A 27839-nucleotide genomic window follows, 5' to 3' on the forward strand; every position below is an offset into this window, starting at 1 on the left:
GATGTAACGATTGATGTCGGTTTAACCCCATGTCCTATGACTTCTTTCTGAACTGTGATGATCTAACTATTTTGTTATTAATAATTTATTGAAAATAAGAGAAAATTCCAGTCTCATTCCACGTGAATATGTGCTCCAATACATATAGTAGTGTTCAGAAGATCCTGGCCAGATCGTTTTTGGAACTTTTCTTACATAAGAAAGTCTTTAAGCATTTTTTGTTATTATGACATATAAAGGACATATTGCATAAGAGGATACCGTGGAAAAATCAACGCCATCTATTCTTTATACATATTTTCATAGAAATAAATAATAAGTAATGATAATAAACTTTTGAACATGCTAGATTAGTTATTCTTTAAATACACGACTATGAAAAGAAAATGGTACGGTTCCCTGCCAAAGAACAATTCCAAAAACAATCTGACCAGGAACTTTTGAACGTCAATGTAATTATTGGTAACAGGGGAATAATATGTAATTTTCATTCGAGCAAATTGTTTAATCTTTATGTTCGTTAAATTCTATTTGAAATCTTCACCACGAGTCTGGCGCAATATTCTAGGGCAAGGAGTTAATGTTTGAATCTGAATAATTTAGCAGGATGACTCGCGTTAGCTGGAAAATGTAATTTCAACAGCACTTCCGATTCTTGATAACACAATTTTGAATTCACGAAAACGGGCAAAGTATTATCAAACGGAAAACTTAAATTGTACTCTTTCCTGTGGGGAAGTCCTCGGTAATCCCGAAGGCTCTATTTTGCTTTGAATTTACTGGTTCGTACGTGGCACCTGGGGACCCAGAAGACTCGAGAAACTTTTTTCTGTTACGTTTTGACCACTACGGTTGACAACATCCCTTGAAAATTAATGCTTATTCTCCTATTTTATATCAAAACGAGTTCGAATGAAAACATAATATTCCCTGATTATTAAAAACAATTTTCCTCGGCAGCTTTCTTTAAAACACGCATTCAAATGAATTTTCGTTGAAACAATATTTCTATCTTCACTACAATTTTCACTTTAAGCGATTTTTAATACAAATAAATTGTTAAATTCCAAACCTATAAACCTCAACATTTTGCCACCGATCCTTTAACATTCCTTCAAATCACATAAAATTTTTTAAATTCTCGATCGCAATTAGTATCTCGATAGAAAATCGAAATAGCATTCTTCGAAATCATTATTCACCTGTTAAACCATTTACGAAATAATGTTTTAAGGAAACTAAGTGACTTGTCCATCTCGCGTTCGTTTAAGTTGTTTTTAAGCGTGTCGGCAATGGGACAACATTCGCTAGGTTTTCTGTTATGGCCGCCAACGAAGAAATTACGAAAACATGACAAGGTGATGAACGACGTTAACTAACCGGCGGTAGAGCAAAGATTACGCTGGGCAAAAACGAGTAATACATTCGCACTTAATTTAACTTTGTTATCTCCGACTAACAGACAGGTGAATAAGCTGGAAAATGAAAATTTATTCGGTCGGCTCTCGTCCAGTCCTTGGGATTACTCGTGGACTTCGCTTTGAAAGCACGGTGTCGAAGAAGTTCGAGCCAGACGATGAATACTATCGACCCGATCCACCTATCCATTTCCCAGGATAATGTGGAATGTGACTTTACACGTATAGCTACAGGGTGTGCGGCGATTTATTAATCCGACGTGAGGATAAATGTGATTTTACCCTTTAACACTTTGACCGCCGCGGTGGTCACCGATGACCGGAGCTTCCAAATTGCTGAAGAACAATCACAATAAAAAACCTGATTTTAAATAAAAATATTTGGTAACATAAGTAGCTAGATCATAGCGTAATATGATTATTGTAATACTAAATCATTAATAATTATTTTCAATATCATTTGCCTTTGTTATTAAAGAATTAGTATTACTATTCAAAACGCTAGAAATTCTCGTGGCAGTCAACGTGTTAACCCCTTGGTCTATGATTTCTTTCTCAACTCTGATCGATACGGCTGCTTTGTCATTAATAATTTATTGGACAAAGAGAAGAATTCTAAGCATATGTTATGCCTATATTTCCTTTTAAGTATAATAGTTGATTTCAGACGAATAATATTTACTTTGAACTCGAATGAACTGAGTAATATATACATATATATTACTCAGTTTTGTTGAATCGCGTTGAAAATCTTCACCACGAGTTAAAGGTCAATATTTGTTTAATAATACTAATAACATAATGTTGGCTAAAATCGAAAACACTGATAGAACTCTATAACCCTTTGCTCTATAATATCATTATAAATCGATATTAATTACTAATATAATTATTAATATAATTATATCAGTAACAAAGTAATGCAACATGTACGCTATAACATACATATATCAGAAGATGACGTTATACTTCTCTGTAACTTCATTATCCAATAAACTTGGGAACAGCAGGATATCGGATCTGTCCATTGCACACTCTTTCCACTTAAAGGAAACATCGACGGTAACGCGCAGTAATACGTATTTGTTCCACTTCGTTCTTCTTATTTTCTACCACAGCGATCTATATTAAATTACATTTAGAAAAAAGATAGTACCTTTTGCGAGGATCATACACATCAACGAAGAGAAATGTCGTATATAATCGAGCGCGTGGCAAACAAATGGAAGAAGAAGTTCTTTGTATGTACACTGGGTAAAAGAAGTATTCGTACACTTAGCTTTTTGGCAATAACTTTCTACAAACAGATTATGTATTGGCAAACTCTACTTTCACTACTAGTCTACTATCTACAGATAGAATGTGGAAACCAACAGTTTTTTATAAGGCATACAACAAAATTTATACGAGAAAAATGAGAATTTGAAAGTCAAAAGTATTCTTACACTTGTGATTATGATAGAAAACTTATAGTTTTTCAAGTCCCACTTACATTAACATTTCGTATGCATCCCTTTTGCATCAATAACGGCTTGTAGCCTTCTTGGTATGAATTCGACCAGTTTTTTACTTAATTCTTGTGATATTTTTTCCCATTCTTCCAGAAGCACTCGTAAATCATTTTTGTTTGTTATATTTCTTTTTCTTATTTCTAAATCCAATATGTACCATAAATTTTCTATCGGTTTAATGTTGTGGAATTGTGATAGTGTAATTAATTGTTTGGGAACGTTATACAACAGCCATTCTCTAGTTTTTTTTAGCGGCATGCTTCGAGTAGAGAATAGACTATTAATTGAAGTAATTTTGATCGTTATATCATTCGTTTGCATAAAGTTATCAGCAAAAAACTAGGTGTACGAATAGTCTTTTTACCCACCGTATATTTGTACGTAGAATCATCTTGTTTTCGGACTCACGTAAATTAGAATCCACTCTGGAGACGGGTACTGGTATAATCCTTGTTACGCTCCGAGAGGAAAAAGAATGTTCGTCTTGCAGAATCCCCTGGGAAACGATTTATTTATTAGTACAAGGCTCGGAACAACTGTTATGCATATTAAAAAGGATCCAGAGGATTCACTAGCGAATCGTTTCATTCTTTTTTGTATACGGAAGTTCCCTGTAACAAGTGAACGTTCCTGGAACGATCGCGAAACGTTATACGCGTGTAAACGTTATCGGGCAAGCATGGAATAATATTAAATTAATTAAACGTTAAATGTTTTAAACTCTTCTCAGAGAATACGTGGTTCCGTGCGCATAAATCGATACATTATTCAAATACAATCGCAAACGCAACCGCGAGTTGAAGCGCGAGCTGAAAATGGAAGAAATTCATATTTCAACCTAGTCTCTATTCGAACTAGAATTCAAGATCACATTTCGACTCGGATTCTCCTTTAACAATGATCCTTAATCAAATTTGAATTTGAATTCGAACCTAACCTCAAATTCATATATCAATTCGAACGCGAACGTAAGGTCAAACTTGAACTTGAATTGAATCCTTCGATTCACGCGAGCTTGAAACTTGAACTTGACTTTGATTTTGATTTTATAATGAAACGTAAATCCGCATTGAAATTTTAATCATGAAATTGTTTCGTTCTGAATTTGATCTTTAGGATGCAAGGATAAATCTAAATCTGGCAAATGCATTTTGAAGCAATTATGCACCGGGGCTACCGCCATTAGCGAAACGATACATTAAGAAGTGAGTTTCGTGGGTATTAAGCGCAGGCAGTATTGTGTTTTGCAGCGGTGTAGGTGAGATAGGGAATTGCAAGTTATAAGCGTCCTCGAACTTGCGTTATTGCAGGGCACATCGCGGGATATAAATTAGCATAACGGGTAAGTGTCGTGCATAATGCATAATGATAATTTGCAGAGAACTTCCCGTGCAATTTAGGTATTGTATCTCAGTGAGGGCTACCCTGTGTGACTGAAGTATACATCAGGAGACACCGTTCGATGGAGAAGTGTCAAAGGAATAGGTTTCTGCCTTCTAAAGCAATGGCCGTTAATATTTTACGCTGCACACGTGTAGCATGGTGATTGAAAAATAGTAATACATACAATTGTGTTTTATGTTAAAACTGGCTACTGTCGAAACGCAGTTTCATTTAAACAATTATGGGCACCGAGGTTTCTGCTACTTTAATTTTCATTTACTTTTCTATTAGTTTAAACTGTTTGAGTAATAAAAAAGTAAATTACTTTTCTAGTTGTTACTTTATTTGAGGCCTAGAGATTTGTTATTCGATTTTTTGAAAATGACATGTTTGACGACTCAGGTCTTTTAGAAGTGTTCATCCTCAAAGCTGAGATTTTGTAAATTTATTTATAGAACGTTCTCATTTTTAAACGAACTTCACTTTTAAGTTAAATTAAGTAAAAGTTAAGTTAAATTTACTAGGCTCAATTCAAGAAGTCAATGAAATGAATTCAGTTTAAGTTTGTCAGCGAACTGTGAACATTGCCATTAGAATTCGGAAAGATTCGAATTCGAATCGTCGTGATCCAATTCACGTTGAAGCTGGAGTTCAAACGATAACATTCAATTTCAAACTTGAGCTGCAAACGCGGAAACCACGTTGTGGTAAATCCTGTTACCCCCACGAATGTCCTTCCAATGTCTGACAATGTGCAACTGTAGATTCAATCCAATTTTCTCTGCGTGAACGAAGTTAAATCAAACGTTACATAAACCGCAATCAAGGATTAAGTCCGGTTTGAATACTTTTTGCCTCGAATAACCGTTATATTGTTTCAATTCGAAACGACCTCTGAATGAACGAACACGATAAATGATTTTTCTACACTGTTTTACAAAAAAAAAAAAGCAGAAAAATTTTAACAATTCATTGAAACGAAAACGTTTAAAAATTCTGAAAATGTCAATTTTATACAAATTTTCTGTTGCACGGCAAGCTTCGCTGCGAGCAACACAATGAAATGTGCTTCTGAACAGTTGTTAAATCTTCAGTTCATGTGATCCGCGGCTTTTTAACGCGAAAAAGTGGAAAAAGGTGCAGTCGTTTCAACATTAACACGCTCAGTTAGGCCATTAACTATAAGTATTCATTATACGTTTTAAAAGCGAACGCTTATTGCATCTGTGATTCATTTCAGAGTCTTGAGTTCTCCAAGAATCATTGAAATAACTCAAAATTTTCCGGCTTCGTTATTGAACGATTTATTCGAAGTTGAAAGTAATAAGAAGCTTCCCCAATATATACTTTTTCAGCGAGCATTTTAATAACGATAATAAAGAAAATTTTCGGTTTCCCCAATCCAGGATTTTATCGGTTCGCCCTCGACGAAGAGACGATTCATATCCAACTTTCTGGAACTATCTAGGCGACGATAAATCACAAACTTGATCAAAATGGCAAAAGTTGTCGATTTCACGTCGAGCGGCCACCCTTCGCGCACTAAAACTTTTCAAATAGTTAGCCTATCTGAAACGCGTTCAATTCCAATGTGATATCCAATTATTAATACCGTAAAATATTCACTGGAAAATCAAATAACACAATTTTATCCAGAGTGACGCGCACAGCAGTACCATTGTTAAATTAGTCAATAAAATTCTTTCTAGAGTTTCTTTCACCTAAAATATGAACGAAATTTCAGATTGATTCAATTTTAAACTTCAATTCGTATTTAGACAGATCTAGTTTCACTTGTAATAGAGAATTTTGAATCTCATGTTGACGGTTGAGTGAAAGGTTTAAGTTTAAATTCACTCGTTGCAGTTTTCCAGTGAATTCATCTATTGAATACCGAATTTATCAACTTTTCTGGCTGGATAAGAAAACGGTCAGCTACTTTCTGTACGCTTTAACTTTGTAGCTCTAAGGGTGAAACGTGGTCGAGGAGCACGATCGATACACTATCTAAAGCTGCACTCACCAGGTCTTTGGTTTATTGGATATCACTCGATATCTTTTAAGGGATCACATTTGCGAATGGTCCATTGATTCGAATAGAGTAGAACGATTCAAATCATTGCATCCATGGTAATCTTATTCGCAGATGTCCCTCAAAGTTTAATGGTACTCGAGCGACCATGCTACCATACCTATAGCATTTCCCTATGTTAACACCAGAACTATCGTACGAGTCAATATGACTCGTTTTAATTTTCTTGTTTTGCAATTATTGATATCGTAAAAGTATTAAGTGTTCGAAATCATTTTACATGTTAATAGTTTCGCTTTCGTACTATAACGAATGAAGTGTTAAGAATCAAACTTAAAATCAAATTTCAATGCTCGAACTTGAATTTTAATAAATGTTATTGCAGTGTTTAAACTAGAATTGTTAAATTTAAAACTTCGATTCGAATTATAATTGTCGAATTTTAATTTAAACTCTAATTGAAGTTGTGAGTGTTACATTTAAATTCGAACATGAGAAAGCATGGAAACGTACGGATATTTCAGTCATGGATTTCTAGTAAAAAATTCATATAATTTTTATTTCGTACTCATATGCACTGTTAATATTGGGTACGAAAGGATATTTAAAATTGAATTTCATAGATAGAACTGGAATAATTAAAGTGAGATGAAAAATATCACGTATGCAAAGAATCATATGAAGTTCCTACGCAATATCTGCTTTTTGTTTTTGACGTTGGGATCTCTGACTTATACAGATGTGACAAGGGTCAAGAAAGTGACAAATTGACTTTTTATTACGCAATAAGAAGTTCAATTTCAGAATGTAAGTCACTTAAAAATGTCACTTTTAAAACTACAACGTAGCATATAATTTTCCTTGACTTGAACATTTATGTTGGCATAGTTGGGAAAAAATTAAAAAAAGTAGAAAGATCATTAATATTTATTAATCTGAATGTTCTCTTTGATTTTACAAATTTTGCACATGCTATAAATGCATACAGATTCCCAGTATAATTATAATAAAATACTTTTGATTCGATTTTCTGAACTTTCCAACTTTTCAACTGGAATTCCAGAAAACAGCATATGTTGCTAACGGCAAGAATGGATCGGCAAACGAGTCGAAATTAAACGACGTTAGGATGATGAATGCCCAAAACTATTATGCACTAGTTTCGAACTAGTCCATCACCCCGCGCCCCGATTCTACTGCTGAACGTAATGGCAGTTATTTCGCCCTAACGCAATAATAAAGCGCATCAACTAATCGCATTACCATCAAGTGCTCACTTGATTACCTTATATTTACTTTATACGAGCCACATACATACTACATTTTGAATATATAACATAATTATCCGCTAATCTTCTAACTAACAAACAATCTTGAAGCATAATGTTATTGTCTACTCACTATAAATAATTTTAGGATTCAAGGCATACTATCTTTGTACAAATCAAAATAAAACTACCCTCTAATCATTGTAAAACAAAGAATATTTCGTCGTTATTCATGGATGGATATTTTCCAATTGTTATAAGTCGAAGCTTATTTTGTATGCTACGACCAAGATTTCAACAAAAGAGAGAAAGAAACGATTTACAATTCCGAGAACGACGCCTCGACTAAACTGCAAAATGACCGTAGAAGTGAAAAGGTCGGCCGCGCCATATTAATTTCACATTAAATAATACCGGGATCGACGCAACTGCCTACCTTTCACCTTTGATATTAACGCGTTTCTGCGATGGGAGGGTGACTTTCGTTGAATCGTGAAAAAAAAGAAAAGCCCGGAGAAGGAGAATCTGAAACCAATTCCGTTTTCCCGTCGCCTCCCCTTTCCCGTCTCCGCCGGCGACCTTTCAATTGAAACGAGAACGTCCGCGAAAACAACTACAAGGAAATTCAACGAATCGGATCAAGCGCAACTAGAAACAACGGGAAAGCTCCTCGAAACCACCGTCGAACGCGCGATTTTTCGCGTTGATTTTTTCCCGTCACGTTCACTTCGATCAGCGAGTCATCATATTTCCAATATACGGGGAAACATACGCGAACCTAACAAATGCTCGCTAAGGGAACGGAAACGATTTGGCCGTATCGTATGCGTTGTCAACGATAAGCTTGTTCTGTTACATGACGATGGACAGTGAAACGAAATGGTAACACTTTCCAATGATAAGAACAGCTTGCAGAGTCACTAATTCTATTGAAGTGTGAATTATTCGTGTTCTATCTTATATTATAGTAATCTTTTATAGTATCTAATATATAATAATAATAACAGTAATAATATTATTATTATTACTATGTATCTTAGCAGAGCAGCATTAGCTGTTTTCATTGTTGAAGAGATTTAATCTAGTTTTGGCTATCAAGATACGCAAAAGGATAATAGGAGAGAATAAGATGAAATGAACATTGATTAACGCTTTGACTACCACGTCACTCGAATATGGGTAATACTATTTTTTATATAAACTTAAACGTTCATTTTATTGGTAATGTATTCAACGCGTCGAATTTCGTTCGATATATAGTTGCGTGCAAAAGTTTCCGGACAATTATATTTTTCGTTGTATTTTCCAAAGGTAATATGAAAATGAGTTGTCACTAATTTCAGTTAAAAAAATAAATCGTGGTGTGTGAAAAATTTAACTGTCCGGAAACTTTTGCTCGCAACTGTATGAAATATAGGAAAGATACTAGAGTCAATCTTTACGAAGAATCTTGACTTTTTCATTTCTGCTTTATTAAGACATTGACTGCCACTAGAATTTTGACTGTTTCGTACAATAATATTTATCCTACCGTAAGAAAGTTAAGTATTATCAGAAGTACATATTCAGAATGTGATAGTATAGTACTCATATGAAGCTATTATCTAGTTACTTATGTTACTAAATATTTTCATTCAACATCAATTTCCTTATTATAAATATTTTCAAGCAATTTGCAAGCTCCGGTCACCGGTGACCACCATGGCAGTCAACGTGTTAAGACTACATAGAAGTTTCGATGAGTGTTTACTCAACAGTCAAAGTGTTAAATAAATGATTAACTTGACAATAAGCTTGAAATAATAACTGAATAAGAAGTTAAACGGGGTACGGAGTTTTTTAAACTGTATGTGTTCTCTCGACGCGTGTATACAGGTTGCTCAGTCTTTCTGTTTGTTCGCGTCCACTTTATTCCGCTCATTCATTAATCCGATACGTTCAATCTGCGGGCGATTCATAATTTCACGTGTTTCACGCAACATCGTCGCGTGCCGCGTGCGTGTGTGTGCGCGTGTTTCTGTAGAAATCGAAAGGGATAATAACGATAATAATAATGGCGATAACGAGCCAAGTTAATATTCAGCTATAATGTGGGCTGCCAAATATTGGCACTAATCGATTGCCACCAAAGCCGTAATCAAATTCTAAATGTAACGCATCAGAAACGTGCCGGGAAACATAATGGCGTCAATACAAATACACGATAATATAGATGCGTCCAGGACACCGTCGCGCAGAATGAAACATGGAAAATACACTGTGACGAGGCAATAATGAAAATGACTGAGACCGGAATAAAGCAAACATCATTTCCGTAGACGAGCTCTACGGAACGGTCCACGATATACAAAACTTGCGATGTATATAGTTACGGGAATCGATAAATACGTGAAGCTTAGTCTTGAAATCAAATGCACCTGGAAAAAAGGTCGAGAAACGGTATAATTAGCTTCGCAACGAAAATCATTTCGTGCTCGTTGTATAATGACTTAGAGAATACCAGACCCTCGATCGTATATTCAGGTCTTTATTGATGCATTTACATTTACGTAAATATAAGGAAATCTGTGATAACTTTGAGTTTATAATGATCGAAAATCTGTAACAATTGGAAATCAACGATAATTTGAAGTCTATGAAAACGTTCAATAATGTCAAATCTGTAGAAATCTGCAATAACCTGAAATCTATGAAAGTCTATTAAGTCTACAAAAATCAGTTAATAATCTACAAAAATCTATAAACATTTAAATGATATAAGACCTATTTGAGAAGTGATTGAACACGAACGATATTTCTCGAAAAATTTATTTTGGAATAAGGGTGTTGGCAAATTTTTCTTTTTGAATATTTTTCGTATAAACATTCGAAATTCTAGTGTATTAGATCCAGTATTTAGTGATGATCGATCTATTATCAATTTGAAGAAACGTCAATTAAAGAATCCACGCAATCCCTTGCGTTCCATTCCCCCGTGGACAGCCCTGCGGTAGCTTTCCCCGTAATGAACTTTCTCGTGGCGGACTCCACCCTTGTATACAACACGAAGAACAGGGGTTGTAACCCAGCGAAATGACTTTCCACGAGGCGTACCGTGGAAAATGATTCAATAACCGTATCGCCATCCATTTCGATTATTTCAGTGTTTAACCCCTCGACATCAAAAGGCGTGTACATACGCCCCATCAATTTTGCTGAGTCCACAGTATTTATAATTTGGCCGTATTGATATAGATGTAGGCAAATTCCTTACATTCTCAACGATCGAATAATTATTCAAATACCTTTTTGTATTTTAGTAAAATAATTATCAAATACTTTGTCGTATTTTAGTCAAATAATTATCAAATATTTTTTAGTATTTTAGTAAAATAATTATTAAATACTTACTAGTACTTTAGTAAAATAATTATCAAATACTTACTAGTACTTTGGTAAAATAATTATCAACTATTCTGAAATTAAATGAATAAGAATTTTATGTATGGACGGATTAAAGAGAATACACGTATAAAGATAATGGAGTGAAGTAACCAATAATTAAATAAAAACCTTTTGTAATCGTTGCAAGCACAGAAACCACATGTATCGTAAACGGTCAGCAGGTATCCATATGTATCATTTTATCGATGCTGTTCCTTTGAAGTTCAAGTATACGCTGTGATTGCACTGTGTTACTAACAAGCAACAAACCAAGCAAAGACAGCATACCGGTATGAAGGGACGTTTGACATAACTTATGCAGTCAACATGTAGAAACCCTTGTTCTTGTGGAATGTGTGCTTTGATGTTCAACGTTTCGACGTGTTGTTTCTCGGGCCAGTTCATCTTATAATCATATTCGATCTTAATGAAATTATGCCATATGTAATCTATTATACGATTAAACTTACTTAATGTTTCCTAAAATTCATCCCTTTTTTATACAAAACAAATTAAGCGTTACAATCTATTTCGCCTAAAATCACAGTTACAATTCCTAAACTACACCGAATAAAAGAAATTACTTGAAATAAATATTAGTAATTCAACAAAAGCTATTCAAATATGGGGATTGTTATGAAACCAAACAATCAGCAGTCTGTTCATAAAAATCTGTCTCACCTCGAATAATTAATTCTATGCTCCATTTAACACTAAAACTACCAGACGTATCAAAATGACTCATTCCTGATATCTTCTTTTTCCAATAATTAAAAAGATAACAGATATTTCTCTGAAAAATGATTAAGGAAATTGACGTAGGAATACGAAAACTGCATTGAACATCGATTAAAGTCTGAATAAATGCACCCTTGGAGTCTGTATAAAAGAACTTCAAAAAGTCAATTTACCTGCTCGGTAGTTTCAGTGTTAATTTCAAAAATATGATGTTCTTCTAACAAATGATAAAAAAGGATTGTCTATTCAGCTTAGCCGTTCTAAGTTACAAAATTTCGTTTCGAATTTTGTGAATAAGTGAAACGAGCAAGGAAAATAAGAAGAATACCATTCGGACTGCCGCGACTACGAAATCGATTTCCATTAGCATACCGTTCTGGCGCGTTAAGTCCCGCAAACCATCTTCTTGATATCCTATTCGACAGTGTTCCACTTTATCTCCATTGAAGCATGAAAACTCTCCCTTTTGCCGTTCCCTCTTGCTTTTGACGCCTCGATGATCGTACGAAACTCCGCGGGAAATTCCTCTTTGGAAATTCCCCAAAGAAGATTTCTAAGGAAAAATTACGGGAGAGCGAGTTCTTTTGTCTGGCGTTACTGCGAACTCTCGTCTGCCCCGAAGAAATCCCTTTTCGATAATTGACGTCCGATGCCACCTAACTTTTCTTGCTTGCCAACTACGCTTACGCATCATCCATTCCATCCACTCTTTGTCTTTCGTCACTTTCGAAAGTACTTTCTACTCGCAAAGTTGCATCCCGAAATTACGCGGAGAACAGTGAGACGGAAGATAAAAAAGAAACAAAGAAAACGGGGTTCGATTTTTCTAAACTTCTAATCCGAAAGTCCACTTTAACGCAAATCCAGGTGGATGTCGAAAATCTATCATCAAAAAGTTATTTCAGTGCTGCTGTAAATAGATTATTCTTATTCCTTCAAGCCTAAACGAATTAAAACAGAATGCTTCCAAACATAGATATTAAAAGAGAAACATTTGAAACGCGTGACACCTTATATTGGTATCATCCGTTGACAATTCGTCTCAGCCGCTATATAATTGACCTTGCTATACATTGACCCTCGAAGATAATCCTAATACCGATCGAGACTGCGCAGGAAAAAGATTCGACTGTAACCTATCCGCAAAATGCAACGTTCTTAAATGATTCCAGCGTTGTTATTAGGACAAAGTTCTTAGTAGATCCAATAGATTAGATGCTACTAAGAACATTGTCCTAGTAACAATAGAGACTATTGAGACACTTCAGAGGTGCAGGCCTTTCAAAAGACGGCCGTTCTTATATCGGCGCTATCGATTTTTCGCTTTCGGTTTATTTTTATCTACGGAATCGGCCAACTCTTACTTTTCTTTGCAGATCATCGGACTGAATGATTTCGTTGTGGGCAAAGCGGGCCGGAAATTCAGCGTTCGCTCCATTCCGAATCCTTTTGTGCCAGTGTCAGCACGGGCCGGTATCGGCGAATGTTTCCGTGTGACCGAGGATTCGTTCATTAAATTGATAATTTTAGATCGAAGCTTTTGCGTCACTCGTATGGGATTCGAAGCACGGAGAATGTCTTTTCAAGACGTCACGTGGGAAACGTTCAGCGTTACTCGTGATCAATGTCGTCGTAATACTTTTTAATAATCGGTGCTCGTCGTCCCTTCGCTTTGTCAACGGGTAACAATTTTTATACCGCCGTTAATGGACGTCTGGAACGACGCTTTAAACTGTAGTTGCCATTTTCTCGATTGCGCTCGACGCTTGACATCGGTCCGTTCGTCAGATAAACACCTGTAAAAGCTTCGAATGCCGCGATCAATAAGAAACGCGCTGCGATTCATTTTGTTCGGAGTACACGGTACCATTGCATTCGCGTGTAATATTAATCGGCGAGAGCGTATCTCAAATTGCATTGAAATGCGACGCGAGCTTAATTGGTTCGTATATGGCGACAAGCATTCGATCGGATTTCCCTGTGGTGATAATAATAAACGATAATAAGAACTTTCCTCTATTTTCACGTTTTACCTTATTTAACACGTTGTACGCATTAACGAATCTTCTACGTGTTCAGCGGATACGGTAGATTTAATGGTTATACAACTTTCAAGCTTAATTTGATTTGTAAATGGACCCGTCGGTGTTAGAAGAAATGACACAGTTATCTTTCAGGTATTTCTGATGCTTCGGATTTCTCTTTTTAATTCCTCGTGAAAGCTGAAACAGTGGAATAGCTTCAGATTATTTTCAAAAAAGAAACCAACGAAAATCACCCTGAAACAAGGCAAACGTCTTCCGACGTTTTAATTTTATCATTGAACTCGAGTACCAAGCATAACTTGTTGTTTATATTTCCAATGTTCAATGTTCTTAGTTGCCTTCTACAATTTGTACGAATTTTAAATATTTTCTTTGGGTTCCTTCCATTTGCTATCAATTACCTGCAAGATGTACTGTTCTCCAGAAGAACATGAACATACTTAGATGAAAACGCGACACGTTTCAGTTTTCTCAAGAACGATCGATGATCGACTAACGGCACGCAGACAATTTGAAGTTTTGAGAAACAATAAGAGGTCCACGAGAGCTCCGATTAAGAGAGCTCAATGTCGATTCGAATGTCCCTCGGACGGTTCCGCTGATGTCCCTAAGAATTCGATCAATGGTCAGACTTAATCCTGAAAAGAAATCGAAGGCCATCCATTCGACGGAGCCCTCCTCTTTTCACCTAGTTTCACGTGGGGAGCGACATCGAACAGCGAGGGCTCCATCGCGTTATGAACTTATTCGGATATTGGTATGGCGAAGATACGTTTCAGCGAATGAACTCAATTAACTCGGCGAATGGAAGGTAAACGCGGTCTGTGCCAATAGGAAGTCAATTCTCGAACTCTTCCAGTAATTGGACAATAATTCCAATCCAAACATTGTTCTGCAGATTGAACGATAATCGATAGTTGCAGATTTGTCAGCGGAGCACGTACAGCCTGTCGTTCCTCAAGCCACGACAATCAATGACACTTTAAAATCCTGTTGAGCACGTCGGCGTAGATTGCCTTTCGAATTCTTTGTAAACTCTGGCTCGCGAACGCCAACGCGGCTTCGAAAACATCCGGAAATTCGAACTCGCTGACAGAATTTAATATGACGGGATTTATGATTGAGCTTTGCCAAGAGAAGATGTTACTAGTAAAATTGAAATGCTAATTTTGGAATTGAAATGAAATTCAAGGATTACTTTCGAAATTGGATCGAAATCGAAACGTTAATTTCAGAATTGAAATGAAATCGAAATATTACTTTCGAAATTGGAATAAAATCGGTATATTAATTTCAGAATTGACATAGAATCGAAATGTTATTTCCCAGATGGAATATCAATGAATTCATTGGAAAACAAGCTACTATGGGCTGCTCCAAGATAATATTTTAAGTGTATAATACTGGCCACTTCACAGTAGAGTATTTGTTTCGAGGACATTGAAGATAGATTACAGGTTCACATGAAAAATGTTTCTTTAATTTCAAATTTTACACTTCGCGTTTATACGGATACATAGTGTTCTTCTGGTTTTAAATCAAAATCAAAATCGAGGGTTTGAAAAGTTACAGCAAGCATGAAGTATCGAATACAAAAAGCCGAAGAGTATGATATGTTCAGGGAGCCGTTTGTCGTCAGAAGTTTTATCCCCTATCCTCTATCTGCAAACGCAGACACCATTTTGGCACCTACCACCTCTACGTTTCTGAGTCAGGCACCTGAGAGCGCAAGCTGAATGATTAAAGCTAAACCATTTTGATTGCCACGAGAGAACGTCGCAGGTTACTCTGCGTGGTCGGCTGAGTGAATCGTCGAGATCGGCATCCGGCATAATGTCATCGGGATCAGCGTCACGCTCCTGTATGCGCTCTACAAAAAAGTAGAAGAATGTTAAAGAAGAATATTTAATTTATTTAATATAAAAAATAATACAGAATATTCTATTTATCACAATTTATTCTATTTATCAATATCATTTCATGTAAGTCCAAATTTTTATGGACATTATTAGAAACAGGATTACAGTGGAAAATGGTTTTTCCTAACAGATTCTATAGAACATATAAGCACAGAAACATAAAATCCTCAGTCTGGTTATTAGTTTTCTAATTAAAGGTTTACTTAGTAATGAAGATAAATAAATGAAACACAAAATCGAACTATCTGTAAAAGGTATATTGTATATTGTGTAAGGATTAACAATTAGTTGATTGATTTTTGGCTTTTAAGAAGATTAATTGGGCAAATATGCAAAGTAACACTGAAATATGAAATGCTTCGAACTGATGTAACAATCTGAATTATATTACTTACTTAATTCGTAAGTTGGTCCATCGTAGGCTGCGTACGGGACGCTGCTGACCGTAGAGATGTAGCCGATGATAACAAAGACGCAAAGAACGATGTAGAGTTTCATGGTTGTTTCGACGAAATCTCACTTATCACTTGTAGCGTGTCACATTGATTTCAGCGCGAATGATGTTTATGCAAAAACGACTGCCGCTTATATACTCCGTAAAATCCACAATATTTCGTTGGTTATTGTGTACTTCCGTCCGGTGGATTTTCCCATCACACTCAGGAAAGGGAAGAAGGTTTAAAGGAATCAACTGCGGTTACATTTAATACCACGGCATTTATGATATTATTATATTTTAATATGAATCTCTGTGTTATAATCGACGGATTTCCTGGATGGAGGCCTTCAATTCTACGAAGCATTTTTACAGACCTTTTTTTAATTAATCGTCATATACTTAGAAATTATCCCTTGAAATTTGGTTTCAATTGTTCGACAATTGAATATTCGTTAAATGTTGTAGAATTTATTTGTTATAAGAGACATTCGGATCATACAGTATATGTTAAAATAAATTTATTTTTTAAACGGTACTATTGTAATCATTGATAAATTCATATTTTCTGAGTGAGGTGACGTCAATGTAAACTTGTGTTCCTTCTAGGTTAAATAAAACTGAAACTAATATCCCATTGGCGAAGGACTTCAAAGAGTAAATTTAAATTGCAGCAAGTGCATTTACACTTGAATTTCAACATTGAAATCTGAGTGCTAAAGACAAAAGTACAATTTAAAGTCGAATAGGAATTCTTTTCGTATCGCGCAGAGACCAGAATAAAAAGATCAGCAATCGGAATTCTGAGCATTCTAGCGAAATCGCGCCACAAGCACGTGTATCGATGTAACTATGAACGCCAATCCACTTTCGGAAACTTTTCCATTGATCCCGGGCAAAAGTTCTCGTTGTTTGATATACAATGCTGACAAAGTACAAATTCTTTCGCTTGGAACGTGGATAGAAATTGAAATTGTTGCCCGCTTTTTTCGAGGTATAGTAATAAATTGTTAGCAGACTATGGTAAATCTTATTTCACAGAATGGCATATCATTCGGCATTTCTCAATAATTGTTGCAAAATTCAATAATAACTATATTTAATGGCGATTGAAATATAAATGAAATATAATGGCTAATGTTGTATTATTATTCTGTTTCTTCGCAGAGGATTATTTTTAAACGAAAATGAGGAGGCAATCGAACAGCCCAAGCCTAAACGCAGGGAGTAGCATTGGCGAACCACAAATCATTGTGGAGGAAAGCACGCTAGGCGAAGAGGAAGCGGAAGGGCGTAGAAACGAGTCACCTCCGCGATCTCTCGATCCAGATTTGCCATCCTTGAATCCTGATCTATTGTACCCATGGAGGGAGACCAGGAAACACTCTTTGCCGACACCACAATGCACTTCCGGCATAACTGCGTCTCAGGTACTGTTTAACCATTTGCAAACCAAATTCATGTTTCTTAGTAACGCGTAATCGAAGCAAATTATATAGGTCACTGTCAATCTAGACTTCACTGAATGCTACCCTAGAAATAAATAGATACATAGGTTATACATAACATGCTCCAGATATAATTCAATCTAATCCATACTTAACCCAGATCTAAAGACGATTTAAAAAGCACACATAATACCTCATCGTTAGATTCCGTTTAGGGCAAATGCAACAGAAACGTATGATGAATCGATCATTCAGTTTTAATCTACAATAACATTCGAAAATATTCAGAATATTTTTCATCCTTGGTTCGTAGAATGAATATTAATTTCGATCCGATTCTTGGTCTGTAGAATGAATCTTTATTCCGATCTGATTGGTCTATCCTGATCTACCCTGGTCTACCCTGATCAGACTTTATCTATTATGTCGCCCCATAAGTTCGTGGCGTTTATTTTTCTACCATATAAAATAATATTTCATTAAATATAAAATTTCGAAAATTTCACGACCTGTCGCTCTCGAATATCTTCTACCGACTAAACTGAAGCAGCCCAAACTCGTGTCGTCCTGTGATTACAACACGAAACGCGAGAAATATTAGCACACCGCGACGCAAACATATGGGGCGACCAAATGAAATCCTTCATTCGAACAGGTGAGGCGATTAAGCGAGCGCGGCGCCGAAGGGTCAGGACCATCGCCGAGGGAGGCCGCTTTCCTGGCGACTCTGTCTCAAGCGCCGGCTCCTCAACCCGGCGGCAGAAGACATTCGGTCGTAACGATTTCTAAAGTGCCGCCATCAACATTATTCGGCCGAAATCGCCGCGAATCTATCGCCGCATTTCCTATGGGGGGTGCCAGAATATTGCCCAGCCGGCGTGACTCGAAGTCTGGTTTATCAGGACCACCGAGCAACAGCGGGAGCACTCATAATCTTCAACTAGACATTATGGACAATATTGCGGAAATTAAACCGAGAAAGGTGAGAACTGTACAATTACGTTTCATTCGATGAATCTGGGTCGGTCGGGTTCACTTCCGCGAGGAACGATTCAAACGAAACGCGGCTTGGTTGACATTAATGCGCTGGTTCTTTCGTTTCTTTCAGCGCAGGCACGCGAGAAAAGAATGATTGAAGTTAATATATAAAGTGTTTCCGTCTGTCTACCGAGGAATAAAACAAATGATCGTTTTGTAATGTTTGCAGAAGAAATTGAACACTAAAAGAATATAGTTACTTGCTCGAATGAACGGTTCTCGACGATTAGAGACCTAACTAAGGGAAAATAATTATTTCCAGGTTCGTCTGGTAATGTACAAAACGTCGACGGAGCAGGTGTGCGAGGTTCAGCCGTTAGAAGGCAACAGTTCCTCGCAACGTTACACTCAGTACCAGAAGACGTCGCCTCTGCAAAGACGAAGCTCGGATATCCCGCGAGCCATGAGTTCGTCCGTTTCCGGGACAACAGGTATCGTCTGCTCGAACACCGATCTGATATCGATCCTGAGCTCGTTAGCGTCATCGGCAACGGAGATCAACCGGTGCGGGGAGGACGTGTCTGGCTCGCAGGAAGAGAGCAAGGGCTGGTCCGGGAAGACGACCGAGCAAAAGCGAAATCGATTAAAGAGTTTCCGCTCGAACAGCTTCGACGTGTTGATCCTACAGGAAGCCAAAGAGAAGCTCGCAGAGTCCTCGAAGGTGGCCGCGTCCACCCTCATGGCGCCCTCCAATTGGTTCACCAAGAGGCACCAGCCGATGTCGAAAAAACAGAAACCGGAGAGCTCATTCGCGACCAGCTTGAACTTTAAACTCGATAAACCGAAGGTTGTGAAAGCAGTGAAGGAGACGCTCGGTAAAACCGCGGCTATAGGGGACCTCAGACACAAAGTTGTCTGGGATGATACCAGCGGCACAAAAGTGGACGCACAGGTCGGTAAACAACTTTGTTCCTTTGTTCTAAAAGCGAGGCTTTATTATTAAAATACTGATTTTACATATTCCGATGTATACGTATGATGACGTTCTTTTGAAAATCGCATTGGTTTTCTGGTCCTGAAGAGCTTGTCATGAATAGATATCTCTATGATTTCCGTTGCTGATGAGAATTTTTTGAATTTACATTGAAATTGTACTTATAGATGTTTGAAATTGCATTTGAAACATTGTAATCGAGTTTATCGTTAGGATTTGAACTTGAATTTGAATTATTAAAGTTGAAAGAGCCACGTTACGTACGACGCGAATGAATTAAGAATGTGTATGGCAATAGTAGAACTTGATTGTTTCAAATAAAATGTTGATTTTCAGGTATTAGGTAGCGCGATTGAGAAAATACTAACAGCGCAAAAGGGAAGTGATTCAGAAGCGTCCGGATCAACCGGGAAACCATCGGTATCACCGAACAAACAAAAGGCTAGCAGCAAAGTAACCAGCTGGTTCTCTGGAAATGCGAAGGAACAAGAACAAAACGAATCCTGCGAGCAATCGATCTGTTCGTCGCTAAAAGATCTCTTCGTTAAGTAATGAGCGAATACATCGCTCAATAATTGGTCTAGAGACTAACACGACCTAATAACTAATGTTATTAACCATTGATCCTAATTTATTGTATTGTAAATAATTACTTTGTCCGTCAATGCCTGGTGGAACCCAAAATATCATGTTGAATTATCGGGATTGATTTTCTTTGTCACAGTCTACAGGGTAACTCAAAAGTAAGGTCTAATGAACGTGGGTCCTAAAATGGTTTGTCATGTCGTCGCATGCTTTTGGATTCGTGTATATTATTGCCGTTTTAATAAGGTAAATGATTATGCAAAGAGAGAGAGAGAGAGAGAGAGAGAGAGAGAGAGAGAGAGAGAGAGAGAGAGAGAGAGAGAGAGAGAGCGAGAGAGAGAGGAAGAGAGAGAAAGAGAGAGAGAGAGGGAGAGAGAGAGATAAAAAAACTATATTTCATGTGTGTATTTTTTGGAGCTATTAGAATTCGAAGTTTAAACAGAATTTTTAATTTGATCTAAGTACTTATTTTTCCTCTGATATACACTATTTCGCAAATGGCAAATGCAAAGTCGGAATTAAACAGATTAAAAGATTAAATAACAACCCGCAAACTAGTACTTTTCATCAGGTTACATAGATATATTTTATTAAAAAGATATCCAAGATTAATTTTATTAGATGACTCGGGAAATTCGTTCGGTGTTTGCTACTTGAAATGATATTATCTGTTTTTTTTTTATTTTGATGAAGATATGAGCTGATTACTTTCTGTTTTACTACGATGAAATATTATAGTAATTATTTTCTTTTTTTGTTAAGATGAAAAATGATTATATTTATTGTTTCACAATAAAAATTAACTTTAATAATGTCGCTGTATACGAAATGACCTGATGAGTACATCTAGTTCAGTGGATGTAGCTTTTAATACATAAATGTGTTGCCACATAAATGTTGTTACATATGAAATGTTTTTGTCACATGAATTACAAAGAACTTCACACCTCTTTGAAGCTGAAGTTTCAAAGTATAATTACATAATGTCGTACAATAAATGTTGTCTGGTGTTCTGTGAAGGAAAATCTCTTTTTTATGAAGAAGTTAAATTCAAAACGAAAATGTTATCATTGTTAAAAAGACTAAAAGTAATTGTAATGACAATTTAATGACAATCCGTCAAAATTACATGAATTAGTATGATGGTTTTTATCATACTTCCATATTTACAAAAATGGAGTACTCTACGTTGATAATATCATTGTTGTATCAAAACAATACTCAACGTTACCAAAGAAAATATATGTGTATGTATTTGCCTTTGCTGGTCAAAGGCTCGTCAAATAATTGTAATATATTATATGAATACATATATACATATATTGTGTGTATAAAAATGAACGTGTACTTTTAATAATGATGCGCTGATTTAATTTGTATGGTAGTGTTATAGAGAAGTACTGTGTAGGTCGTCGGGATGCAAGTAATCTCTATGTTGCCTCAAAATGTCCTTAAAATATTCAACAAAATGAACAAGTGCAAATAATGATGACAATTTTATGGACATAAAACATATTAAAAAGAAAAATGGACTTATTAAATATACATGTTTCATTAAATATGATTGTTACCCTACGTGTGTTGTCACTTACATAAAATAACACCGATAAAGTAGAATAATTTTCAGGATTATTATATGCCTTAGAAACAAATAATTAATGAAAAGAACATCACTAAACATTATATTTGATAAAGGTTCATAGTAAATTATAAAATACTAAATAACCTTTTATTGGTATCCTTATATAAAAATTTCACAAATTAATTACAATAAGTTAGATGATTAAATAAACATTAATCTACTGGTCCATAGCTTTTATTGTTTTGTACACTATCTGAAACTGTTCAATTGGAATTCATATTACAAAATACATTCTAAACACATCCATAAATAGGAATTATATATATATATATATAATTTATAATAATCAAGAAAATTCTTTTAGTTCAATGTATTGTTTTAATTTTCTTTGACTATCCTCTAACCATTTAGTCATACTACTCGTACAATTATAAGTTTTTTGAGTTATCGATATAAATTCTGAGAGCCACTGAGCATTACAGATAATATCCTTGTTCGCAGACCTGTTAACAATTTTAAAGTTTTCAGTTACCATTTACCAAAAAATTGAATTATTTAACATATATAAATACAATATAACAAAAACAATTACTTTGGTCGAATAATCTCAAACTTTCGTGAAAATAATTTTTAACATACCTAGGTAGACATGCTACTATAAATGTAGCCCAACTTTCAATACAATCTGGATATGCAAATAGAACCTTCTGTATGGATCTAATACTGTCTGATAATGAGGTTTGTGCAAAATAATTAAATGATGATGCACAAGCCAAATGTACAACATTTGTATTTACAACATTTTTGCTGAGGAACAGTGCTTTCTGTGCACATCCATTAAATGACTGTGTATCAATTTCCAATAAAAGCCTTAGTAATCTTATCCAATATCTTATATCATCTGCAATCAAAAGTTTAAAAAGTGTTAAGCAGTACTTTATATAAAAATAACATGTTTTTTATTTTCTAGAAATATTAAAAGCAAATGTAATAACCAAGAAATCGAATTCTACGCAAGTACTGTTAAATTCTATTACTCATATTTTCTTAAAATATGTTATGTACCAGGATATTTGAAGATGGCTTTAGAAAGTGTAGTAACAGCACCCTTGACATTATTCGTCATTAAATGAAAGTATGCTGTCAGATTTGCAACATGAGGACCATAATCACGATCATTTTCATATGATTTTAATTCATTTAAAATCAATGTAGTTAAGTTTAAGTCTCCGTGCAATATACCCAATGATGCAGCTGCTAAATAACTAGATACAACTGGTGGTTGAATTTGAATACATTGAAAAAGTAACGTTTTAGCATCGTGTACTCCCTGGAAAGTATACGCTATAGCAGCCATTGCACACAATGTATACGCTTTTTCTGTTTCAGAATTGGCAAAGGAATCAAGCGCTGTTTCATAAGCACTGTATGATTCTTCATATCGCCCAGCTGAAAATAAAGAATTATACATGTCCTTTAACGAAAATTGTTCAATAGGAGACCAACCTAATAGAATGATATAAAAAAAGAATTAAAGATTACAACCTTTATAAAAAGCCAATGCTAAGTGGCATTGTGAATTATAATCAGCTTTTCTAATAGCCCGGAACAATTTTATAGCTTCTGAATACTTATCCAGTTGTATTAAAACACGACCTAAATTTAAGCACGCCATGTCCTTCTCGTCGGCAGCATTTGTATGTATAGCAACTGCAAATTCTTTTGCAGATGATCTATAGAGCTTTTGTCTCTCTAAGAGTAATCCATATGCATTTCGAGCATAATGATCTTCTGGATAATATTCTATAAATTACCAGAAAACTTACAATGTAATGAAAAGGTGACCCAATGCATTATATAATAACGTTAATGTTATATATAACTTTAAAAACAAGTAAAATACACTTACCTAAGTACCAATTCATGACATCAGAAGCAACAAATACAGCATGCATGTTTTCTATTATATATTTGTATGTAGTGTCTTTTTCAATATCGGTATTTAAAAGAACAGTAAGGACCCAATGAGCATATCCCAATGAAGCTTCTTTGTGAAATCCAAGTTGTGTGGAATGTCGAAATAAGTCGATAGCTTCTTTCCTACCCATCGTTTCTGCAATTATAGCTTGTCCTATCCAACTGTTTATATATGCTGGATCTGCACGCTGGGCTTGCGAATAAGCCTCGTTTGCTTTATACAAATCTCCTGTAATAAGAAATATCAGATTTTGAATTTTACATGAACTATACATCTATGGATATGTTTGCTTTAAAGATGAATTAGATGAATAATGAATGAAGATTTGCTCATTGAGATTATATACCTATATGCAGATATAAAGTTCCCAAGTTACACCAGACTACAGCATTGTTTAATTCTCTGTCGATCGCCATAACATAAGCATGTTGCGCTAATGCGTAATTCCTTACATATGGCGACATACAAACGACCCCCAAAAGATTCCAATGTAGCCACGTCGAAGGACAAAGTTTAACGGCGTGTTTGCTAACAGCGAGACATTTACTCGCAAGAGTTTTGTGATCAACTGATGGATCAGTGTGTAACTGTGTTAAATAACAAGATGCTAAATCATGCCATAAAGAAGCAGATTGTGGAGAAATGGACAATGCACAACAATAACACCTGTAATTAAAATATTCATTAAAATCACATGGAAGATATGATACGATTAATATACAAACACGTTCCTTGTTGACAATAGGAATAAATCTCTTCGTTTTAAACATACAACACCTTCATTTTCATCAATTTTAAGTAATTTAGATGGAACGTTCAAATAACTGTACTTTTCAGGTATAAGGGTAGCTCTATAACATACATCGCCAAGCAACTTCCAAAGACAAGACATATCGTTACGTTCGATAATAGCTAACGATAAATTATTCATTGCTTCTTGAAGAAAATAATTAACACGTCCCAAAAATTGTTTAACCTTATTTTCTTTTGCTAAAGCTAAAGTGACTTCAGCCAATCCTTTCAAAGCAGGAACATATCGTGGTTCATTCAATAATATTTCCTCAAAACCCTCTTTTGCTTCATTATATTGTTCCAGAATCTATAAAACAGTGCAGAAAAACGTTAAATATTTATTTTTTCCTTTACTATGTGTAAAATCATGGATCAGTGATTTAAAACCATGGTTTGATTTAAACAATTTCAAATTCAGTTTATGAGCTATTTTAAATATGTATAGATGCTACTAACTAATTTAATATTTGCAACTCGTGTCAATGAGTACAATGAGGTAGGACACAGTTCTAATGCTCTCTTATAAGATCTCAACGCTGATGTATGAGCACCCCGAATAAAGTAAGCATCTCCTAATGCTTCCCAATTATGGCTGTAAAAATAGATAAACTAATAAAGAAATAATATTAAATTAAATTAAAATTAATAAAAATACTAATTTTTAAAGAATCTGTTTAAGAAACTAATTTTAAAAATGTTGATTTTAAAGTTTTTATTATGTTGGTGGAAAATAAATGGCTTCTTCAATAATTTTTAAATTGAAATGAATTGTAATAAATACCATTTATATTGAAGCATGAAAATATACAAGAAATTTCTCTTAACTATAATGAAAAAATTATACATAAAAGGTTGTAGAAAATGCCAATCAGTCATTTATTTTTCATTAACCTGATATGAAAATAAATCATACGTATCGTTAGGATCAGCTCGAATAACACGTTGAAATGCTTTAATCGCTTGTTCTGCATCTTCTTGATCAAGATATTGTTTTCCAAGTTGGAACCATGCCCACTTAGGTCCACTGCCTTTCATAGTTAATTGTTGTAATAACTGCTTGTTAGCATCCTACAACCAACAAATTTATTACAATAAATTGTATATTTATTAAGTGTGTTAATGTGTCTATACTCACATGGTTTTTTAGAAGTCTGTATACAGTACTTAAACCAATACCAGCTTCTTCAGAATTAGGATTAATTTGTAAAGCAGTCAGATAACATCTCCTTGAACGTTCTAAATCATTAGAATGCTCACGATAGTAACGTCCCAAATAAACTAAGCACTTCCAATTATATTGATCTGTAGTAACACCATTTAAAAATGCCATTAGACTGTGCTTGTACTGTTCCATTTCATAATATATAGTGCCAAGAAGCAACCAAGCTTCTGACATTTCTAAAGCTGAATCCAGAATATCTATTGCTTCATCGAATTTTTTGTGTTGTTTCAAATACAATGCCCTTAAGATAGTAGCTTGAACTTTTGTTTCATTTTGAGATTCCAAATAATTTAATTTATCTGATACACAAGGCTGATCCATTAATACATGAATACGTGCATAAAGTAATTCCACTTGCAACGAAGGACGTTTGTCTAAATGCTAATTGAGAAAAATATATAATAAAATATAATATATATTACACATGTTCAATATAAATAAAATTTCTTACATTCTTGCACATTTCTAAAGCAGTTTTCCATTTCTGTTTGCTATTACTTCTGCTCATTGACTCAATCAATATCAATTCCATTTTATATAATGATTCATCTTTTATTTTATGGTTTGAAAGTTTTAAAGCCTGTCTCATAGCATTTTCCGTGTCTTCCCAACAGTATAATTTAAAACTTATTTCACTTAATGTAATCCAACCATATAACAAATTTGGTTTCGTTGTAAGTAGATTTTTTAATAACTGTCGTGCTTTAATTAGATCATCTGTTTTTCTTAAATATACTATTTGAGCAATTTTCGCTTCAACTGATTCATTATTTAGGTTTATGAGATTTTCATAATATTGCATTATATTAATATCGTCATAATGGTTATTGCCCAAAACATTTTGCTCGTAATAAGCACGACATATATATTCTATAAACAAAGGAAAAATTATGAACAAAATTTTACAACTTTTTTACCAAATATTGTTAGCAAAATTAACGAATCAATTAGTAGAAATATTACAATATCATTAATAGAACTTACCCAATGGCAAAGTAGCTTCAGGAAACTGTTGATGCATGTTTATGGCTCCTTTCAATAAAGTATCTAATTCACCTTTATCATGTAGTATCTCTAAATATTTCTCAATATAATATTGTGGATTAATAGTATCAACATCACGAGCAACAGATAGAAGAACATTTTCTAACACATCTTGGTACTCGTTTAAGTTATTAGAATGATGTATCAGTATTTGTGCAAATTTCACATTAAACAATTTTGTTTGTTCAGAATCTAATATCTCTCGCAAATCACATAAATTTTTTATACTTTCTTTAAGCATTGCATTGTCTGTTATTTGTAAACAAACTTCTAGTATTTTATTTATATTATGAGAGAACTTAAAGTTACTGAAAAAATGAGTTGAATTGAAAATATTTAACTTTAAAAAGATAAGAAAGATTTCACAAAATATATAATAATTTAATACCTATCTATTTGTAATAGCTTGCAATAACATGATACTAATTTATTACGACATTCATCGTCATTTAAATTTTTGTCATGATAAGCTATCAAACCTTGCCAAGCTAATGGATTGTATGGTTCAATTTTTATTGCCTTTTCAAGGACTAAAGGTACTTGTGAATTATATTCTTCAAAATTTTTCATTGCGGCAGCTAATAAAATAAGTGCGCCATAATTATTTTTCTCGATGTTTAGTATTTTCTTACATTTTTTAATCACGCTTGAATATTCATTCTCTTTGAATAGTTGTCGAGCTTCTTTCAGCAATACTTTTATTTCATTCGACATTTTAATTATATATTATACGTAATATACAAAGCATACATTAACCAAATTCTTTTAAATTAGTTCATTAAAAGTTTAACTAAAAAACGTAAGCACAAAAATAATTCCTTGTTAGTATATATTTATTGCTAGATGTAGTATACAATAATCACATAGACACATATTTTTATGAAAATATTTTCACTAATAAACTAAGTGTACAATTTACGATTGACAATGCCACTATCACTTATCAATTATTACATAGGTGTGTTATTATTACTAGAGAAATTATTTATCCCACTTTCATTCATTCGCTTGAAGCACTATAGGTGTTTGATTCAAGAACTAAT

At 34.7% G+C, this 27839-nt stretch overlaps 3 protein-coding genes across 6 annotated transcripts in view; 1 reads left to right on the plus strand and 2 right to left on the minus strand.

The window, feature by feature from the left end:
- Positions 1-21753, plus strand: part of LOC116435020 (uncharacterized) — a 29778-nt gene extending 8025 nt beyond the window's left edge. For 3 of the 4 annotated variants that reach the window (XM_031994098.2, XM_031994101.2, XM_031994099.2), the window contains exons 2-5: positions 17341-17603; positions 18277-18603; positions 18922-19551; positions 19930-21753. In XM_031994098.2, the coding sequence (XP_031849958.1) occupies positions 17361-17603; positions 18277-18603; positions 18922-19551; positions 19930-20145 (1416 nt within the window). In that variant the 5' untranslated portion in view covers positions 17341-17360 and the 3' untranslated portion in view covers positions 20146-21753. Of the gene's footprint in view, positions 1-16944; positions 17168-17340; positions 17604-18276; positions 18604-18921; positions 19552-19929 lie in introns of all 4 variants that reach the window. The other variant, XM_031994100.2, reaches the window with a different exon arrangement.
- Def2 (defensin 2) lies at positions 15277-16309 on the minus strand. Its single transcript, XM_031994102.2, has 2 exons — positions 16133-16309; positions 15277-15688 (listed from the first exon to the last, which is right to left on the minus strand). Exons 1-2 carry the CDS (start codon positions 16233-16235, stop codon positions 15477-15479), a joined length of 315 nt encoding a protein of 104 aa, XP_031849962.1. The 5' UTR covers positions 16236-16309; the 3' UTR covers positions 15277-15476.
- Positions 21754-21978: 225 nt separating the features above from the next.
- LOC116435019 (superkiller complex protein 3) lies at positions 21979-27820 on the minus strand. Its single transcript, XM_076367457.1, has 13 exons — positions 27185-27820; positions 26737-27104; positions 26204-26622; positions 25666-26133; positions 25444-25598; positions 24987-25122; positions 24469-24837; positions 24085-24403; positions 23670-23966; positions 23306-23563; positions 22826-23209; positions 22400-22661; positions 21979-22263 (listed from the first exon to the last, which is right to left on the minus strand). Exons 1-13 carry the CDS (start codon positions 27508-27510, stop codon positions 22107-22109), a joined length of 3918 nt encoding a protein of 1305 aa, XP_076223572.1. The 5' UTR covers positions 27511-27820; the 3' UTR covers positions 21979-22106.
- Between the last annotated feature and the right edge of the window lie 19 nt (positions 27821-27839).

The sequence above is a fragment of the Nomia melanderi genome, chromosome 4 (genome assembly GCF_051020985.1).
Source record: "Nomia melanderi isolate GNS246 chromosome 4, iyNomMela1, whole genome shotgun sequence".
Lineage (NCBI taxonomy): Eukaryota > Metazoa > Arthropoda > Insecta > Hymenoptera > Halictidae > Nomia > Nomia melanderi.

Bases quoted from the DNA above. Each gene is read 5' to 3' on its own strand.
- Def2 (XM_031994102.2), bottom strand. From the start codon at position 16,235: ATGAAACTCTACATCGTTCTTTGCGTCTTTGTTATCATCGGCTACATC. The intron at 15,689-16,132 runs GTAAGTAATATA...ACTTTTTTGTAG, and splicing joins TGGACCAACTTACGAATTAA to AGCGCATACAGGAGCGTGAC.
- LOC116435019 (XM_076367457.1), bottom strand. From the start codon at position 27,510: ATGTCGAATGAAATAAAAGTATTGCTGAAAGAAGCTCGACAACTATTC. The intron at 27,105-27,184 runs GTATTAAATTAT...TCATTTTTTCAG, and splicing joins AAGCTATTACAAATAGATAG to TAACTTTAAGTTCTCTCATA. The intron at 22,662-22,825 runs GTACATAACATA...TTTTGATTGCAG, and splicing joins AGCCATCTTCAAATATCCTG to ATGATATAAGATATTGGATA.